The sequence below is a fragment of the Chiloscyllium plagiosum genome, unplaced genomic scaffold, assembly GCF_037043375.1.
Source record: "Chiloscyllium plagiosum isolate Xiang-an unplaced genomic scaffold, Cpla_swu_hap1 HiC_scaffold_5, whole genome shotgun sequence".
Lineage (NCBI taxonomy): Eukaryota > Metazoa > Chordata > Chondrichthyes > Orectolobiformes > Hemiscylliidae > Chiloscyllium > Chiloscyllium plagiosum.
Window position 1 is genome coordinate 79,549,487 of NW_028270143.1, and position 19,125 is coordinate 79,568,611.

General features: G+C 40.8%; 1 protein-coding gene across 7 annotated transcripts in view; it reads left to right on the forward strand.

The window, feature by feature from the left end:
* Nucleotides 1–19,125, forward strand: part of adam22 (ADAM metallopeptidase domain 22) — a 390,158-nt gene that overhangs the window by 282,671 nt on the left and 88,362 nt on the right. For all 7 annotated transcript variants that reach the window (XM_087987353.1, XM_043690348.2, XM_043690349.2 and 4 more), the window contains exons 15-20: nucleotides 1,205–1,304; nucleotides 3,597–3,668; nucleotides 11,816–11,908; nucleotides 13,320–13,400; nucleotides 15,982–16,032; nucleotides 16,125–16,188. In XM_087987353.1, the coding sequence (XP_087843479.1) occupies nucleotides 1,205–1,304; nucleotides 3,597–3,668; nucleotides 11,816–11,908; nucleotides 13,320–13,400; nucleotides 15,982–16,032; nucleotides 16,125–16,188 (461 nt within the window). The remainder of the gene's footprint in view (nucleotides 1–1,204; nucleotides 1,305–3,596; nucleotides 3,669–11,815; nucleotides 11,909–13,319; nucleotides 13,401–15,981; nucleotides 16,033–16,124; nucleotides 16,189–19,125) is intronic.

The window sequence follows — 19,125 nt, forward strand, 5'->3', positions numbered from 1 at the left end:
AAAGATTCCCATTTTCAACCACAATACTAAAAGTACATCACTCATCCCATCTGTCCTACTGGAGTGGATGTGGTGAAGATGTTTCTGCTAAGCTGGAGAGACTAGGAGCCAAGGACACAGCCTCAGAATGAAGGGGCGGCCCTTTAGAACTGAGATGAGAAGGAATTTTTTTCAGCCAGAAAGTGGCGAATCTGTGAAACTCATTGTCACAGAAGGCTGTGGAGGCCAAATCACTGAGTGTATTTAAGACAGAAATGGATGAGCTCATGATAGGTAAGAGGATCAAAGGTTATGTGATGAGAAGGCAGAAAAATGAGGTTGAGAAACATACCAGCAATGACCGAGTGGTGGAGAAGACTTAATGGGCTGAATGGCCTAACGCTGTTACTATTTCTTACGGCAGGATGGCCAGCCAATTGGAGACAAGTTGAGAGGCAGGACAGGCAGAAGGATGGTGACAAAAGATGCACGGAGGGGCTGCCAACCTGTTTAGTCTATCAGGGGATACTCAACAGGAACAGCAGCTGCTGTGGGTTAACTGACTACAAGTAGGAATCGACTGACAGAAAGTGAGGACTACAGATGCTGGAGAGTCAGAGTCGAAAAGTGTGTCACTGGAAAAGCATAGCAGGTCAAGCAGCACCTGAGGAGGAGGCGAGTCAATGTTTTGGGCATCAGGATGATGGGCTTATGCCCAAAACGTCAACACTCCTGCTCCTTGGATCATGACTGACCTGATGTGCTTTTCCAGTGCCACACTTTTCAATTCTGCAATTAAGAAGCCAATTACTTGGACTATACTCGCCATTTTGCCGCTGTCAGAACAGCTCTGCCATTTGGGGAGTCTGCCTGCAGCATCAAGGATGTCTCCCAGAGGCTTTCTGGCCCGTGCCATTCTTCCTTGAGGCTCCATGGCACAGGGTAAGGCAACTGCCTCTCAGAAGCAGTGGCCATGCATGCAACACTAACGCTGCTACTGGAGGTGGTCACCTTTCTGAACACCAGTGCCTACCTGGCCCCAGTACGATGAAATACTTCACTGAATCTCCTTTGTGGATGCTTCAATTTGTAGCTGCTCTTGCAGTCTAATTATTAGCATTTCCACTGATTTTTGTTACAGTGTGAGGATCTATAACCATGGTAATTATATTTCATAAACTAATTATTTTCTAAAACTCTAATATATCCTACTTTACACCTGCAGGCTTTACCTTCCACGGAAATTTTCTCAGTGCAATATAGAAGATTACCAGGAATTTTTGAACAATGGTGGTGGTCACTGTCTCTTCAATAAGCCTACCCGAGTAAGTATCAGGAATTGTATGCTTCATTTGGCTGTGGTCTCTATTGGTTATGACATCTTTTCCTAATAAAGTGAATTTAAGAAACACAAATATAAAGGTTTTTTTTTAGTTATATACTATGTTACGGCCATGTCGACAATAATTTGATCAATAAGCATTTTCTTACCTGCTTCAGTTCTACAAGAAAATAATTAAAGATTCATAAAATTACAATTATATATTTTGAAGTTTGAGTGTTTGGTGGAATGGCTGTATGAAGGTATTATTGACCTTCAGAAATGGCAGAGCCAAGCAACAGGGAGGCTTGTGGATATCAGAAATGACATTCTGAGGAAACAAGAAGGGTATTGCATTGCTGATCTTTGGCGAAACAGAGACTTTGAAGTAACCTATGAAAAATATCGACAACAAGATTACAGATAACGTATTATTTTGAATCATGACAGATCAAAACTGAATTTTAGGAATAAAAAGGGAAACTGATGAGAAACCATTTGATCCAAAGGTAATCAGATCTGAGAGTCAGTTAGCAGGGAAGCTCATTGAGGTGTATGAATGGAAATGGCTTCCAAGTAATTTTGGAGGAAGAGGAACTTGACAGATATCCAGAAAAGGTTGTTTAATTTATAAGAAAATATATATTGTACAATCTTTTCCTGCTCCTTAAAATTTTTTACTGCTGCATATTGAAAAGATTTATTGAGAATTTGCAGTTCCATTGAATTTCTTTGTTGGAATTATTTACAGAAGCCTTAAGAAGGAAAGCAGAAATGCCAGCTACCTTATCTCTCCTTGCCAAGGAGCTTCCAGTGGCAGAGAATACCCTCACAGCGCCTTTCTCTTTTCATGGATAGCTTGCTGTCATACTGAGTTTCTGATCTAAATTGCAGTCCAAAATTACCAGTAGGAGGCATCCTGTCTTCCAGGGATCCTACTAGTCGTAGGAGCAACAGATTTATACAGATCACTGGGGGTGGTGCTGTGTCTGAGTGGTGAGCACTGCTGCCTTACAGCACCAGGGACACAGGTTCTATTCCAGCCTCGGGTGACTGTGTGGAGTTTACACATTCTCCCCATATTTGCATGGGTTTCCTCTGGGTACTCTGGTTTCCTCCCACAATTCAAAGATGTGCAGGTTAGGTGAATTGGCCGTGCTAAATTGTCCATGGTGTTCAGGGATGTATAGGCTGGGGTAAATTTAGGGGAATGGGTTTGAGTGGAATATTCTTCAGAGAGTTGGTGTGAACTTGTTGGGCCGAAGAGCTTATTTCCACACAGTAGGAATTCTAATACTGACCACTTGTCACCTATATTTTATTTTTTGATCTAGGAAACCAAAAAATAAGTTTTATTATTGCTGAAAAAAATCAAGTGCTTTGAAACTTTTAGTTTTGCACCTATCAGGGCATTAAAATACCAAGTGGAAGATTTTTATATGTTATGGGAGGGCATGCTAATCAGTTGGCAAGTGGATTCTGATTGATCGAGACATTTCTGTGGAGAATGTTCCAGTTAGATGATGACTGACAGTTAACTATAAAAGTCCTGTTATTTTTAAATTGACTCTAATTGGTCTAGGCTTTGCCTTGAGGAATGAACCAGCAATAGACTGTCCCCTATGTTTTACATTTGGAACAATCCCAGCGTGTGTGTTACATTTTCATTCTGTTTGCAAAGTGCCATGTGTATCAATATATGCAACTTCTAGTATGTCCAAGTGAACCATCCTGCAAGCCTGACTGTGCTTGTTTCAGTTGAATAATATACACAACAGACAATCTTTACCAATGACAGTTAACCTGCATTCCTTAATTTTAAAAATATGTACTCTGTTAACTTATAGCCATCATTTAGTTCTGCATTCGTAATGGTAATGCCTTTAACACTTAAAGTTCATTAGCTAATTAGTGAGCATATACTCCTCGTAAAATTATTGCTATCTTTACTTTGATATTCTTTTGATTTATCCTTGACAGTACAGGGCTGAAAGCTTTGACAAAATGAGTTTTATTTTTCAGCAATATAAGTTCTGTACTACCAGAAAGAGCTTTTCATCATTTCTAAATCAAAAATTACGTTTGTAAAGGATGACAGAAGATTGCATGATGATACAGACTGTGATTTCAGTTTGTAACAATGATCAAAACCCTTTAAAATGAATGGGCTACCATCAGTGCTACAGTCAGTATTTCTCCAGTAAATAAAGCAAAATATTTAGTCTATTCGTTGTGATACAACTTGATGAGGAGAGGCAGTGTGATTTTTAACTATTATGTTCTCTTACTAATACAGCTTCTTGATCCTCCGGAGTGTGGCAATGGATTTGTAGAGGCAGGAGAAGAATGTGACTGTGGTTCAAAAGCTGTAAGTAGCAATATTAGAACATATTTCTACTTCATGGAATCTATCAGTCAATTTAGTGATTTTGAACTGAAACTTGAATTAAGGATTTGTTAATGAGGTTTATTATTCGAAATCTGTTTACTTTGCTGCCAAGCTAATTCAATGATATCAATGATGGAGAATATTCCCATGCAGCAAGGAGTGTCAAAATGCAGTAGAACAGTCGTAATAGGGAACTCCATAGTCAGGGGCACAGATAGATACTTCTCTGGCTGCACAAGGGACTCCTTGCAAAAGGATGCCTCCCTGGTGCCAGGGACAAGAATTTCTGGAGAGGAAGGGGGAGCAGCCAGAGGTTGTGGTACATGTTGGTATTAACAACATAAACAGGAACAGTGATGAGGTCCTGCAAAGGGAGTTAGGAAGGTGAAAAGCTGGACTTCGAGAGTTATAAACTCAGGATTACTCCCTGTGCACGTGTCAGAGAGGCCTGGAATAGGAAGATAATACAGTTAAATCTATGATTAAAGAGCTGGTGTAGGAAGAAGGCCTTCAGGTATTGGATCACTGTGAAGTCTTCTAGGGCAGATGGGAGTAGTACAAGAAGACAGGTTGCCCCTAAACTGGAGGGGCATCAATATCCCTGGCAGGGAAGTTAGCTAGTGCCACTCGGGAAGGTTTAAACTAGTGTGGTGGGGGTGGGAACCAGCGCACTCGGTCTGCAAGTGACATAAATGAGGAGGAATTAGAGACTAAAGCCTGTAACACACAGAGAAAGACTAAATATGGGCAGATTACTGAACACAGTGGGACTGTTGGTCTGAGGTATATTTATTTTAACATAGTTAAGGCAAATGAACCTGTCTTGAGCTTGACTGGGGTTCCATTAGCACCAAGGGATTGAGGATGGGGTGTGTCTTTTAGGTGTGTCCACTCAGGTTTCTTGAAGCAATATCTAAACATCCAATTGGGAAGGGGCTATAATAGACCCAGTACTGGGGAATGAGCCCAGCCAGATGATTGAAGTATCAGTGAGAGAGAATTCAAAAACAGTGACCATAATTCCCTAAATTTTAAGTTACTTATGGATAAAGGGATTCTCAGGCTTATTTGTAGGCCAGGAGAAGGGGTGTTTCAGCTATCCCAAGCAAGCAAACCTCAGGCACATCCCACAATTGATGAATGTGCACCACCCATTCCTCAAGTACCCAACCTTGTGATCTCCTACTCATCCACTGTCTCTGACTCCACCACCTCCTGATGTCTGACCCTTCCCACCTCCTGATTTCTGACTAACCTCTATTCACCAATTTAGACCTTACCCGACACAAAAGATAACTCCCCTATCTGATCTCCAACAATCCCATCTCCCCATGTGTGTCTCCCAATTCACGAGCAACCTACTGCACACCCACTAATTCCATCCTCTATCAAATCCCTGCTCCTCCATCTCCTACTTATGTGAAATCCTCTGGCTTACTGCTTTCCTGCCTGATAGGCATATGGCCTGACCTTTAGAATGGCTGAGAACGAACAAACATGCTCTAACAATTTATAAATGCATTGTGATTAATTTTTGTGGGACATCCAATACGTCTGTGTTTCCAAGCTTGTAGTTGGTTGTTGGTATAGAACTTGAATATTGCAGGTAAAGTACATTTTGTCAAGGTTTTATTTTATCTTGCATGCATCAGGATAATTCACAAGAAATGTCAAAGTAAAGAGAAAACACTGAATATACTGTAAGAAAGTGCTGATTGATTAACAAGTAGACTCTGATTGCCATCATGTTGCCATGGAGAACAACCAGTTAATGGTAACCAACAGTTAAATGCAAAGCTCTGTTTAAATTGTGTGTCATTTATTGTGTTGTATTGTAACAGTTGCTTGTAGATACTCTTTCTGATGGTAAAGAAAAGGTCCCTATGTATATCAGTAAATGCAAGTGTGCCATTCTCCTAACCTGACATTCTCCTAAATTAGTTGTCAGCATAATATTGCACATAGTTGTGATTATCCAGCAAATCTTGTCCAGTTTCAGAAACAAATTAAGTGCTGGTCAGTGTTGTGAGGTTTGCAAGTGACTGACTCAGAATACAACCCGTATCTTGCTTGTTTTAAACAGTAAAAGGGAAATGCTGCTTAATATGATCTGCTGATCTTTGGGATTGTAGTCTACTTACCTGGCATCACACCACAGTGAAATTCATATATTACATTACGCATTTGTATGCTACATAGAACATCTTTTTGGTTTGACAATAGCATTCTGTGAAATGTGAACAACACTTGTGCCATGCCTGGCTATAGTAGCGTGAAACAGCTGGATTCACATGTTGCTCAGAATTAATACACAGGATGCAGATGACAGCAATTCACTGGTTCATTTCTCAAGGTAATAGTGTGACAATCAAAGTCTATCTACCCTGTTTAAAATTCACACAAACTTTGTCAGTTCACAGGCTGACATCATTAACTGGTGTTTTCTTAATGGCAACTCCGGTACGACACAATGTCCATTTTCCAATCATTCAACACCAATCCTCCTCTCATATTTGTTAAGTGCTGTTTTCTCTTTACTTTGGTGTTTCTTGTAAACTGCCCTGATATGTGCAAGACAAAATCTTTGACAAATGTGTTTTATTTTCAGCAATACCATCAAGCTTCTTGTACATAGATCCTTTGCCCGCCCCAAGAATTGGAGGCAGTGAGCCATGAGCTTTACAACAATAAGATCAAGAGAAATAAACTTCAGATAAAACTGTTTGAGGATCTTGTTCTTGTCAACAGAGATGATACAATCAGAAACATTGTAACAAGAGCAACAGAAGCAACAACTACAGTTTCTGATTTGCGGACGCCAGTGTTGGACTGGGGTGTACAAAGTTAAAAATCACACAATGCCAGTTTATAGTCCAACAGGTTTATTTGGAAGCACTAGCTTTCAGGTGGTTGCACAGGCAGCATCCATGGAGCAGGAAAATTGATGTTTCGGGCAAAAGCCCTTCATTTGGAGTAGAGGCAGGGAGCCTCCAGGGTGAAGAGATAAATTGGGGTGGGGGTGGGGGTGGGAAGGTAGCAAAGAGTACTATAGGTGAATGGGGGTGGGGATGGAGGTGATAGGTCAAAGGGGAGAGTGGAGCAGATAGTTGGGAAGGGAGATTGGCAGGTGGGACAGGTCATGAGGACAGTGCTGAGCTGGAAGGTTGAAACTGGGGTAAGGTGGGGGGAGGAGAAATGAGGAAACTGGTGAAGTCCACATTGATGCCCTGGGGTTGAAGTGTTCTGAGGCAGAAGATGAGGTGTTCTTCCTCCAGGCGTCGGGTGGTGAGGGAGCAACGGTGGAGGGGGCCCAGGACCTGCATGTCCTCAGCAGAGTGGGAGATGGAGTTGAAATGTTAGGCCATGGGGTGTTAGGGTTGATTGGTGCGGGTGTCCCAGAGATGTTCCCTGAAGCGCTCTGCGAGAAGTCTCCCCAATGTAGAGGAGACCGCATCGGGAGCAACGGATACAATGAATGACATTGGTGGATGTGCAGGTAAAACTTTGATGGATGTGGAAGGCTCCTTTGGGGCCTTGGCTGGAGGTGAGGGAGGAGGTGTTGGCACAGGTTTTGCAATTCCTGCAGTGGCAGGGGAGGGTGCCAGGATGGGAGGGTGGGTTGAAGGGGGGCATGGACCTGACCAGGTAGTCACAGAGGGAACGGTCTTAGCGGAAAGGGGAGGGGAGGGAAATATATCCCTGGTGGCAGGGTCCGTTTGGAGGTGGCGGAAATGTCGGTGGATAATGCGGTTAATGCGAAGGTTGGTAGGGTGGAAAGTGAGGACTGGTGGGTTCTGTCCTTGTTACGGTTGGAGGAGTGGGGTCTGAGGGCAGAGGTGCAGGATGTGGATGAGATGTGTTGGAGGGGGCGGTAGGAGGAGGTGTCCTCGAGTTGGCATCTGAGTCTCCCTGCCTCTATTCCTGATGAAGGGCATTTGCCCGAAACATCGATTTTCCTACTCCTCGGATGCTGCCTGATCTGTTGTGCTTTTCCAGCACCACTCTGATCTAAACTCTGGTTTTCAGCATCTGCAGTCCTCACTTTTGCCAATGTCCTGTACAGTTGCAACATGACCTCCCAGTGCTCTGACCAATAAAGGAAAGCATACCAATTGCCTTCTTCACTATCCTATCTACCTGCAATTGAACCTTCAAGGAGCTATGAACCTGCACTCCAAGGTCTCTTTGTTCAGCAACACTTCCTAGGACCTTACCATTAAGTGTATAAGTCCTGCTAAGATTTGCTTTCCAAACTGCAGCACCTCGCATTTATCTAAATTAAACTCCATCTGCCACTTCTCAGCCCATTGGCCCATCTGATCAAGATCCTGTTGTAATTTGAGTTAACCTTCTTCACTGTCCACTACACCTCCAATTTTGGTGTCAGCTGCAAACCTCTTATGTTCACATCCAAATCATTTATATAAATGACGAAAAGTAATGGATCCAGCACTGATCCTTGTGGCACTCCACTGGTCACAGGCCTCCAGTCTGAAAAGCAACCCCCCTACCACCACCCTCTATCTTCTACCTTCAAACTAGTTCTGTATCCAAATGGCTAGTTCTCCCCATATTCCATGAGATATAAAATTGCTAACTAGTCTACCATGGGGAACCTTGTCGAACACCTTACTGAAGTCCATATAGATCACATCCACAGCTCTGCCCTCATCAATGCTCTTTGTTACTTCTTCAAAAAACTCAAGTTTGTGAGACATGATTTCCCACACACAAAGTCATGTTGACTATCCCTTATCAGTCTTTGCCTTTCCAAATACATGTAAATCCTGTCCCTCAGGTATCCCTCCAACAACGTACCCACAACCAACATCAGGCTCACTGGTCTATAATTCCATGGCTTGTCCTTACCACCTTCCTTAAATAGTGGCACCACGATCAGCCAACCTCCAGTCTTCCGGCACCTTACCTGAGACTATCGATGATGCTAGGAGAAAGTGAGGACTGCAGATGCTGGAGATCAGAGCTGAAAGTGTGTTGCTGGAAAAGCGCAGCAGGTCAGGCAGCATCCAAGGAGCAGGAGAATCGACTTTTCGGGCATGAGCCTGAAGAAGGGCTCATGCCCGAAACCTCGATTCTCTTGCTCCTTGGATGCTGCCTGACCTGCTGCGCTTTTCCAGCAGCACACCATCGATGATACAAATATCTCAGCAAGGGGCCCAGCAATCACGTCTTTAGCTTCCCACAGAGTTCCCAAGTACACCCTAGTGGAAACTTAACCACTTTTATACATTTCACGACATCCAGCACGTCTTCCTCTGTAATATGGACATTTTTCAAGATGTCACCATCTATTTCCCCACATTCTATATCTTCCATGTCCTTCTCCACAGTAAACACCGATGCAAAATATTCATTTTGTATCTCCCCCCTCTCCTGCAGCTCCACAAAAAGACTGGCTTGCTGATCTTTGAGGGGCCCTATTCTCTCCCTAGTTACGTTTTTGTCCTTAATGTATTTATAAAAACCCTTTGGATTCTCCTTAACTCTATTTGCGAAAGCTATCTCATGTCCCCTTTTTGCCCTCCTGATTTCTCTCTTAAGTATACTCCTACCGCCTTTATGCTCTTCTAAGGATTCCCTCGATCTCTCCTGTCTATAGCTAACATATGCATCCTTTTTTTCTTAACCAAAACCTCAATTTTTCTCAACATCCAGCATTCCCTACACCTGCAGCATTCCCTTTCACCCTGACAGGAATATACTGTCTCTGGACTCTCATTATCTCATTTTTGAAGGCTTCCCATTTTCCAGCTGTCCCTTTACCTGCAAGCACCTGCCCCCAATCAGCTTTTGAAAGTTCTTGCCTAATACTGTCAAAATTAGCTTTCCTCCAATTTAAACTTCAACTTTTAGATCTGGTCTATCCTTTTCCATCACAATTTTAAATCTAATAGAATTATGGTCGCTGGCCCCAACGTGCTCCCCCACTGACATCTCAGTCACCTTCCCCTCCATATTTCCCAAGAGTAGGTCAAGTTTTGCAATTTGTCTAGTAGGAACATCCACATACCGAATCAGAAAATGTTCTTGTACACACTTAACAAATGTCCCTCTATTTAAACCCTTCACACTATTGCAGTCCCAGTTTATGTCTGGAAAGTTAAAATTCCCTACCATAACCACCCTATTATTCTTACAGAAAACTGAAATCTCCTTAAAAATTTGTGTCTCAATTTCCAAATGATTATTAGGAGATCTTTAATATGATCCCAATAAGGTGGTCATCCTTTTCTTATTTCTCAGTTCCACCCAAATAACTTCCCTGAATGTATTTCTGGGAATATCCTCCCTTAGTACAGCTGTAATGGTATCCCTTATCAAAAACGCCACTCCCCCTCCTCTCTTGCCTCACTTTCTGTCTTTCTTATAGCATTTGTATCCTGGAACATGTAGCTGCCAGTTCTGTCTATCCCTGAGCCATGTTACTGTAATTGCAATGATATACCAGTCCCATGTTCCTAACTATTCTCTGAGTTCATCTGCCTTCCCTGTTCTGCCTCTTGCATTGATGTAAATGCAGTTTAATTTATCAGTGCTACTTTGTTCTCTACTTTGTTGCTGCCCGATCTGACTGTTTGACTTGCTCCCTTTCCCAGTTGCACCAGTCTCAGATTGATCTCTTTCCTCTCTATTTCCCTGGGTCCCATATCCCACCTTACTCATTTAAATCATCCTGAGCAACTCTAGCAAATCTCCCTGCCAGTACACGAGTCCCCTTCCAATTCAGGTACAATTTGTCCTTCTTGTACAGGTCACTTCTATCCCAGAAGAGATTCCAATGATTCAGAAATGTGAACCCTTCTCCCATGCACTAGCTTCTCAGCCACATATTCATCTGTTCTATCCACCTATTCTTCCCCTCACTAGTTTGTAGCACCGGGGTTAATCCAGATATTACTACCCTCGAGGACCTCCTTTTTAAATTCCTGCCTAGCTTTCTATATTATCTCTTCAGAATCTCATCCTTTTCTCCTCCTGTGTCATTGGTTCCAATGTATACAATGACATCCTGCTGATCCCTCTCCCCTTTGAGAACATTCTGAACCCTTTCTGAGATATTCTTCATCCCATCCATGTCTTCCTTTCTCTTCATTTTTGCCAATTATTCCCTTACCTGGAGGAATTGAATCATTTGTAGTATACCTCCTCTCCTGGCATGGTGGTCTTAGATTTAGATGGTCTAGTGTTAGGTTTCCCCACCATGGGTTCACTCCATGTGACGCAGTTACTGTGACTCTAGCTGATGGTAATATCAGACAAATTAGATCCATATAGAACATTGTTTATATTTTTCTTTTTGTTTACCCTGGACTTGCATTTATGAACAAATTTACAAGAAGCTGCCAATGTATTTTTAACAAAAGAACATTTTATTGTATGAAAGAAGACATAATTATATTGTGAATGAATTTATTGATACCATGCAATTTCACTGAATCGGCAATTATTAATCAGTATTCCTGGTAATAAATTCTGTATATCTTGCACAATTATAGCAAAATGCATATTTGATTTGTCAATAATCTTGATCTTATCCTTATGGTTTCACTACTCAATTATATAGCATGGATTTGTCTATTTTAATTTTACTGTGCATTTGTTAATAAAATTGTGCGACAGAAAGCTGAGTGTATGTGTTCTTTGATAAACGTACAATCTAGGAACAGGACTATATCCCTCAGTCCTTTGATCTGACTCCACTATTCAAAAAAGTCATGTTTGATCTGATTTTAGCCTCAGTTCTACATTCCCTGCATACCCCTGATAATCTTTCATTCCATTCATCATGACAGGGAAAGGTTAATGAAAGTGAATGTTTGAAAAGTTTCATATTGAATGATGATAGATGCTGCTTAAAACTACAGATTCACAGTACATTTTGTTCTGTATTGTGTGGATGGTATTTTCAAATAAAATCAAAGCACCTGGCAAAAATGACATAATTGTAGCTGCACCCATGACTTGTAAGTGATTTCTGTTGGACAGCACTGGTCTATTACATTGCATAAAACACTCACCCTGAGCAGTAATTATTGCCGTGTATGTACTTATAATTTCTATTTAAATTGCCAATGCATAAAACAAGTTATTTTGTATCTGAACAGGAATGTAGCAAGGAGGGAGAAAACTGCTGTATAAAGTGCACTCTTGTGAAAGGAGCCAAATGCAGCAATGGACTTTGTTGTAAAGATTGTCAGGTAAATTTTTTTATGCCAGTGATTGTGTGTTAATATGTTGGTTAAGATGACTTTATTAGCCCAAAATTACTTAAATTAATTAGGAATGGATGATAAATGCTAGTGACTTCTATTATCTGTCTGAGTATTTAGGGTCAATGGGAAGTCTCTTGTTTACATAATTTCCTACACGTTGTGCAATCAGAACTATGACCTTAGATGCTCTGAAAAAGTATACAACTGAAGAGTCATACCAGACTCAAAGCATTTGCTTTGTTTCTCTCTTCACAGATGTTGCTAAACCTGCTGAATTTCTCCAGCATTCTCTGTTCATTTTGGAATTTTGTCTTTAAGCAAACAGTGCAAATGGATTTACATCCCTAAAAGCTAAACAGATCAAGGACACTTAACTCAGCAAACACCCAGTCATAGTGGGAGAACAATCAGCTAGTATTTTATTTTATCAAAATATAAGATTCACCTTTTCGTTTTCAATAAACCAACTTCCTATTCATAAAACATGAGAGTAAATCTGTCACACAAGTTCAGTTATTATTCTATGTTGCTTATCAGAAAGATATTTTTGTAAAAGTATTGGTTTTGAATCCTTGTTTATTTAATTGTTCAGATGCAATTATTTGAGTGAATTGAGTGCCTTTATGATGAGCACTGTTACTGTTTGAAAGTACACATACACACTTAGGTAGGTTATTTGAATAAAGATCTAGCCGCACTAAGATGCAGAGGTTAACACATTACAATTGTGCTTGTTTACTGCTAAAGTAAATGCACTTTTTCATTGCTTCATTATTTTTTGTAGGTAATAGAGTTAGTTTTGGTATTGAGATCTTTTCAATGTATTCATTTGGTATTCTTCATTCAAGCTACAAGTAAGCCCCAGTAAGCACTGTGCGTAGACAAATCATTATTCTAATCCATTTATATTAACTGACATGTTTTGAAAAAAACAAGCTCTCTCTGGACTAGCTGCTTTGATCTATGTTATTGATGTTCCCCACAAATGCCTTAATACATTTAATGATGTTCTGAAGAAGGGTTATTGGCCCCGAAATGTTAACTCTGCTTTCTGTTCACAGATGCACCCAGACTTCCTGAGTTTCTCCAGCAATTTCTGTTTTTTGTTTCAGATTTCCAGCATCTGCAGGATTTTTTTTTGGTTTAGATTTGGTGTCTTGCCTGGACATGGATATACAATCAGCTGAGAAGAACATGCTTTCATGAGGAAACCTGACACAGCCCAAGCAGAAATATCTCCTGCTTTTTGACCTGCCTTCATATTTGGTCTCAAAATCTCAGGATTCTGTCCTATTTTGTCCACATTGCTAATTCAATGTTAATTTTTTCAACATTCAAAAAATGACCATTACTTAATTAAAATTCAGACATTGACTATTGTTTGTCCCTTTTGCAGTTTCAACGAAATAGCTTTGTGTGTCGCGAGGAAGTAAATGATTGTGACATTCATGAGACCTGCACTGGAAATTCTAGTGAGGTGATTTCTTACCGTGTATTTAATGTAAAATGTATTTTATGGAAAGCCCTTAAAATTAAAAGGAAACGGGACTTGCATTTGTCAGTAGCTTTCCCAACTCAGGATTTTGCAAAATGTTTTATATCCATTGAGATATCTAAAAGGTATAGTCACTGTTATAATGTAGGAAACCTGATAACCAGTTTGAGGACAGCATGTTGTAACAAACAGAAGTGTGGTAGTGAGCATCATAATCTCTTTGTGATGTTGATTGAGGGATAAATATTGACCAGGACATTGGAGATAACTCTCCTATTCTTCTTTGGGAACTGTACCAATGAGATTTGACATGTTGAATTAGGAAAGCAGGCAGAGTTACAGTTTAACAGTGATCTTATTTACAGTAGTGTAGCATTCAGCCATTACTGCAATGGAGTGTCAGCCTAGGTTATTGTTCTGAAAACAACAAATGCTGGAGATCACAGGGGGTCAGACAACATCCATGGGAAGAGAGCAAGCTAACATTTGGAGTCTAGATGACTCTTCATCAGAGCTGAAGTAAAATGTGGAGGGTACAACATTTATTTATATAGTTTAACTATAGCATTACTATAGCATCAATGCTGTCCCCTCCACACTTTACGTCAGCTCTGAAGAAGCGTCATCTAAACTCAAAACATTAGCTTGCTCTCTTCCCATGGATGCTGTCAGGTCCTTTATGATCTCCAGCATTTGATGTTTTCAGTGCAGATTACAACATTTGCAGTAATTTGTTCCGAGGTTATTGTGCTCCTCATCTGGGCTGGGTTTTGAACCTACAACTTTTTACACTTTTCAAATGTTAATGTATGAATGCTTAATATATTTCTATCAACTTTGGCTGCCTGTGCGTTAATATAGCAAGAGCGGAGTTTTACACAAAAAAATGTAGTTATATAGTGATATTCAAAAAGCTGTGATACTCTGTGTAGATCACTGATGCTGTCTAGGCAGTTTTGTGTTTGTGATTGATCTACATAATACCATGAGCCAACCAAATCACTGCATTATTGTAGGAGAACTCAAATTGTTTTTTAAAAAGTGTATCAATTTTGTTTGTCTTCCTCATGTGATTCATGCAGAATATTAACAAGTATAATGTGTATAAATCCAGATTGCTTGATCATATCAGCTGGAGTATTTTCAGAAAGTGACCAATGCTGTAGATAAAAGGGAACCAATGAATGTGTTCTACTCACATTTCAAAACAGCATTTGAAAAGGTGTCATGTCAAAGATTATTGTGGAGAATAAAAGCTCATAGTGTAGGCAGGGTTAGCATATTGGCATGGATAAAAGATTGGCTGGTTAACATGAAGTAAAGTGTACGTGTAAATGGGCCTATTCGGCAGGTTGGCAGGATGTCATGAGAATTATGCAACAGGAATTGGTGCTGGGACCTCAGCTGTTCACCATTGATAAAGATGAGTCAGATGAAGGTCATAAGGTATGGTTGCCAAATTTGCTTATAATAGAAATAGGTAGGAAAGTGATCTGTGAAGAGGTCCAAAGATGTGCAGGTCAGGTGAATTGACCATGCTAAATTGCCCGTAGTATTAGGTGCATTAGTCAGAGGGAAATGGGACTGGGTGGGTTATGCTTCGGAGGGTCAGACTGAAGGGCCTGTTTCCACACTGTAGGGAATCTAATCTAATCTAATCTAATCTCAGGACAAAAGAAGGTTACAAAAATATCTAAATAGTTCAAATGCCTGGGCAAAGATACGGCAAAAGGTGGTAAAATAGGAACTTTCCCATTTTGGCATGTGGTGAGAGATTGCAGAACTCTGAGATGCAGAGGGATCTGGCAGTCCTAGTGCTTAAATCACAGAAGGTTAGTATGCAGATCCAGCAAGTAATTAAAGCTAATTAAAGTAAATAAAGCTAATGTTATCACTTATTACAAGGAGAAAGGAATGCAAACATTGACAGATTCTACTTCATTGAAAGAGAGCATTGATGAGAAAGCATCTGGATTGCATTGCACAGTATTAGTTACTTTAATTAAGGAAAGGTATAAATGCATTTTTCACAAATGCAGTGATGGTTTAGAAAAGGTTCACTTGAGTAGTACCCGGAATGGGCAGTTTATCTCAGAGAAGAAGATGAGCAGGCTGCACTTGTATTTGCTCGTGTTTAGAAGAGTAGGGGGAAATTAATTTAAAGCATACAAATTATCATGGCTCTGGAGTAAATATGGAGAAGATGATTCCTCGTATGGGAGAATCTAGAACTAAGCATCACTGTTTGAATCAGGTTCATCTGGATATACCTTTTTCACTCAGGGGCTCATAGGTCTTAGAAACTCTCTTCCTGAAAAGGTAATGGAAGCAGTGACCTTGATTAGTCTAAACACGAGTCAGTAGATTCTTGTTAAGCACGGTGGCAAAAACTTCTCACTGTTGACAGGGAGGTGGATTTGAGGTTCCAGTCAGATCAGCCATGATCTTACTGAATAGCACAGCAGGCTTGAGAGGCTGAATGGCCTCCGCCTGCTCCTAATTTGAATGTCACCTCTGGAAATATTTTGTGTCATCCCTTAAACCTCGTTCTTCTTTTTTAAAGTGTCCACCAAATGTGCATAAAATGGATGGCTACGTCTGCGGCAGTGATCAGGTACATACTGGAGTTTGACTGCTCCTTTAGTGAATCAGATTCCTCTCTCAAAGGTTATCTTCTCTGGACTTACCTTATCGCATTTCTTTCAGGGGCTTTGCTATGGTGGGCGATGTAAAACCAGAGAACGACAATGCAAATATGTGTGGGGAGAGAGTAAGTATAATGTCTGCATTGTAAGAAAAGCAAAGACTTTCATCTTTTTGCTTATTCATTCATCCAGAGTTTGCTTTTTATTTGCAGCTTTTATGCCAGTATTTTGAATTGTACTGCATGAGTTATCAAATTGGAAAACAAATCATATTCTGTAGGCAGTCACTTTTCACCTTTCACATTGGAATTTGTCATTTTATTTGTACATCTTTCAAAGTTTTCAATGTTTATATTTATTTATGCAAATTTATTATTCCATCTATTTTATAGTGCTGCCCTAGAAACACATAGGCCCACAAGGGTAACAATGGAAACAATCCTAAACCATTTTTAAAGGTGGAGACATCACTCTTTAGAATGAGGGTTTCCAAAGAGTTCTTCCTCATTAATTGTGGCAAGTGGGCGTCACTGACCAGACCTGCATTTATTGCCCTGGGGAAGGTGGTTTGTGAGTTGATTTAGTGTCATTCAGTTATATAGCAAGGAAACAGATCCCTCAGTTGAACTCGTCCATGCTAACCAGATATCCCAATCTGATCTTGGCCCAATTGCCAGCACTTGGCCCATATCCCTCTAAACCCTTATTATTCATGTACTCATGCAGATGCCTTTTAAATGTTGTAATTGCACAAGCGTCCACCACTTCCTCTGGCAGTTTATTCCATACATGCGCCACCCTCTGCATGAAAAAAATTGCCCCTTAGGTCCCTTTTAAATTTTTCCCCTCTCACCTTAAACTTATGCCTTCTCGTTTTGGATTTCCCTACCGGGGGAAAAAGATCTTCGCTATTCATCTTATCCATGCCCCTCATAATTTCCTTGAACCATTGCAATCCGTGCAATGTAGAGACACCCACATTGCTGTTAAGATAGGAGGATTTTTACCCAGTGACAATGAAGGAATGGCACTCCAATTCCAAGTCAGGATAGTGTGTGGTTTGAAGAGGAACCTGAAGGTGGTATTGTTCCTTTGCATCTGCTGCCTTTGTACTTCAAAGCGGTCCGCCTGAGAACAGGGTTCGGGGAGCAGTGTTGTATACTGGTGTTGGGTCAGAAAGGATTAATACCAGGGAGAGCATTAACCACTGTCCAATATGACCATTTTACATAGAGTGAGAGAACAACTTTGGTTTTCGAGGGAGGAAGACCTAACATCAAATTCTTCCTCATAGGTCTTAGTAATGATGTCTGTTAAGCCAAATATAACTGGTATCTCATTGCTATCATTCAATAGACTACATCTTGTTTAAGACAAGAACCCCTTCTCAATACATTACCAAGTGGTTTCCCTCCATCGCAATAGACTTTCGATCCTTACCAAGAAAGAAGATAGTGGTGCCAGCAAAGTCTACCAGTTGGACCATACATCATGATGATAAAAGCAAAATACTATAGGGACTGGAGACCTGAAATTAAAACAGAAAATGCTGCACAATCTCATCAGATCTGGCAGCACTTCTGGAGATAGAAAAACATAGTTAATGTTTCAAGTTCAAAGTTGCTTCTTTGAAACTGAAGTAAGTTTCAAAGAAGAATCTTTGGACTCGAAGCATAAACTCTGTTTCGCTCTCCACAGATTTTGCCAGCTCTGTTGAATTTCTCCGAACACTATGAAAAGCTATGATGAGGTTTCATTTTACTACATGGTGACTTGGGATATGAACTCCATTTAACTGCTTTATGCAAAAAGGTGGTATTCATGGAGATCTGAATATTTCTTCAAATCTACAGTTTGAGGAAGGCTGCTTGTACATTTGGCAGCCAGAAGAACTGAACATTTGAGAACCCTGGATGAGAGAAACCTGTGGCAAGTTTCAGCAAGGCAGGATCTACAGCCCTTGGTAAAAAGCATTTCAGACCCGATAAGAGGTGTGTAGCAGAGGGTGAGCTGGGTACTCCATGGAACTGGAACACTGGTCATACCAAGACAGTTATAAACTGCATTAGATGTAAATATTCTGAGGAGTGATCCTCAGTCAAGATTCAGCTGGCGATCAAACGAACATCGGTGGCTCCCTGAGTAAAATTGAAATCCCTGTTGGGTAAAGGTGAAGCCTGCGTTATGTTAGAAGTAAAGTACACAAATGGAGGATTGCTGCTATAGTGAGTTGTCACCATGAGTCATGGCAATAGAAAAGGAAGCCATTTAAAATGAGGTTGCAGACTTTTATAGTCATCAAGATGGCGGAAGTGAAGTAGGGCTCCTGAGCTGGGGTTTGTCTGGTCAGAACGCTGTTCCTTTTTTTTCTTTCTTTTCTTTCTTTTCTTTTCTCCTTTTCTTCACTTGCCTCTTGTCCTAAGCTTGGAAGATATCGGCGGCAGTGAGTGGGCCTGACACAGACTGAGCCCAGCAAGGTGTTGAGTGAGCCTTAATTTCTCGGGGTGAGCATGGGGCCTGGTTAGGGAATCGAAAGCTGTACATCGAATCTGCGAGCGAGGCCAGGCAGTGAAAGATGACACCTGAGGATCAGTGATTTGACTGTTGGTTGGGTCCGGTGCTGATGGCAACAAAGCAATGGTGGAAGGGCATCACAGTGCCATCGACGAGGTGGGCCCGATTGCGAGAGGTGTGATCCTGGCATTGGTGGGTCCAGTGCAGGCAGCGGCGAGGACATGACGGAGGAGAATCGGCCTAGCAGTGAAAGGTGGCACCTGAAGAGTGGTGACTTAAACATTGGTTGGGTCAGGTGTAGGTGGTGGCATAGTGGTGGAGGAGGGATGTCGGTGAAGGTTTCGTTGATTATGAGTTGTTTCAGGACTGATGGACTGTCTTTAAGCTATATCTTTTCTTATTCTTAAAACTATTCAAAATGGCGCTGGATCATGTCGACAGTGAAAAAGCCTTTTACTGTATTTTACTGTTTTTTTCACTAAAATACATGTGACAATAAATTTGTTTATTCAAATAAATCATTCGTTCATTCAGACCTGTGAAAATTA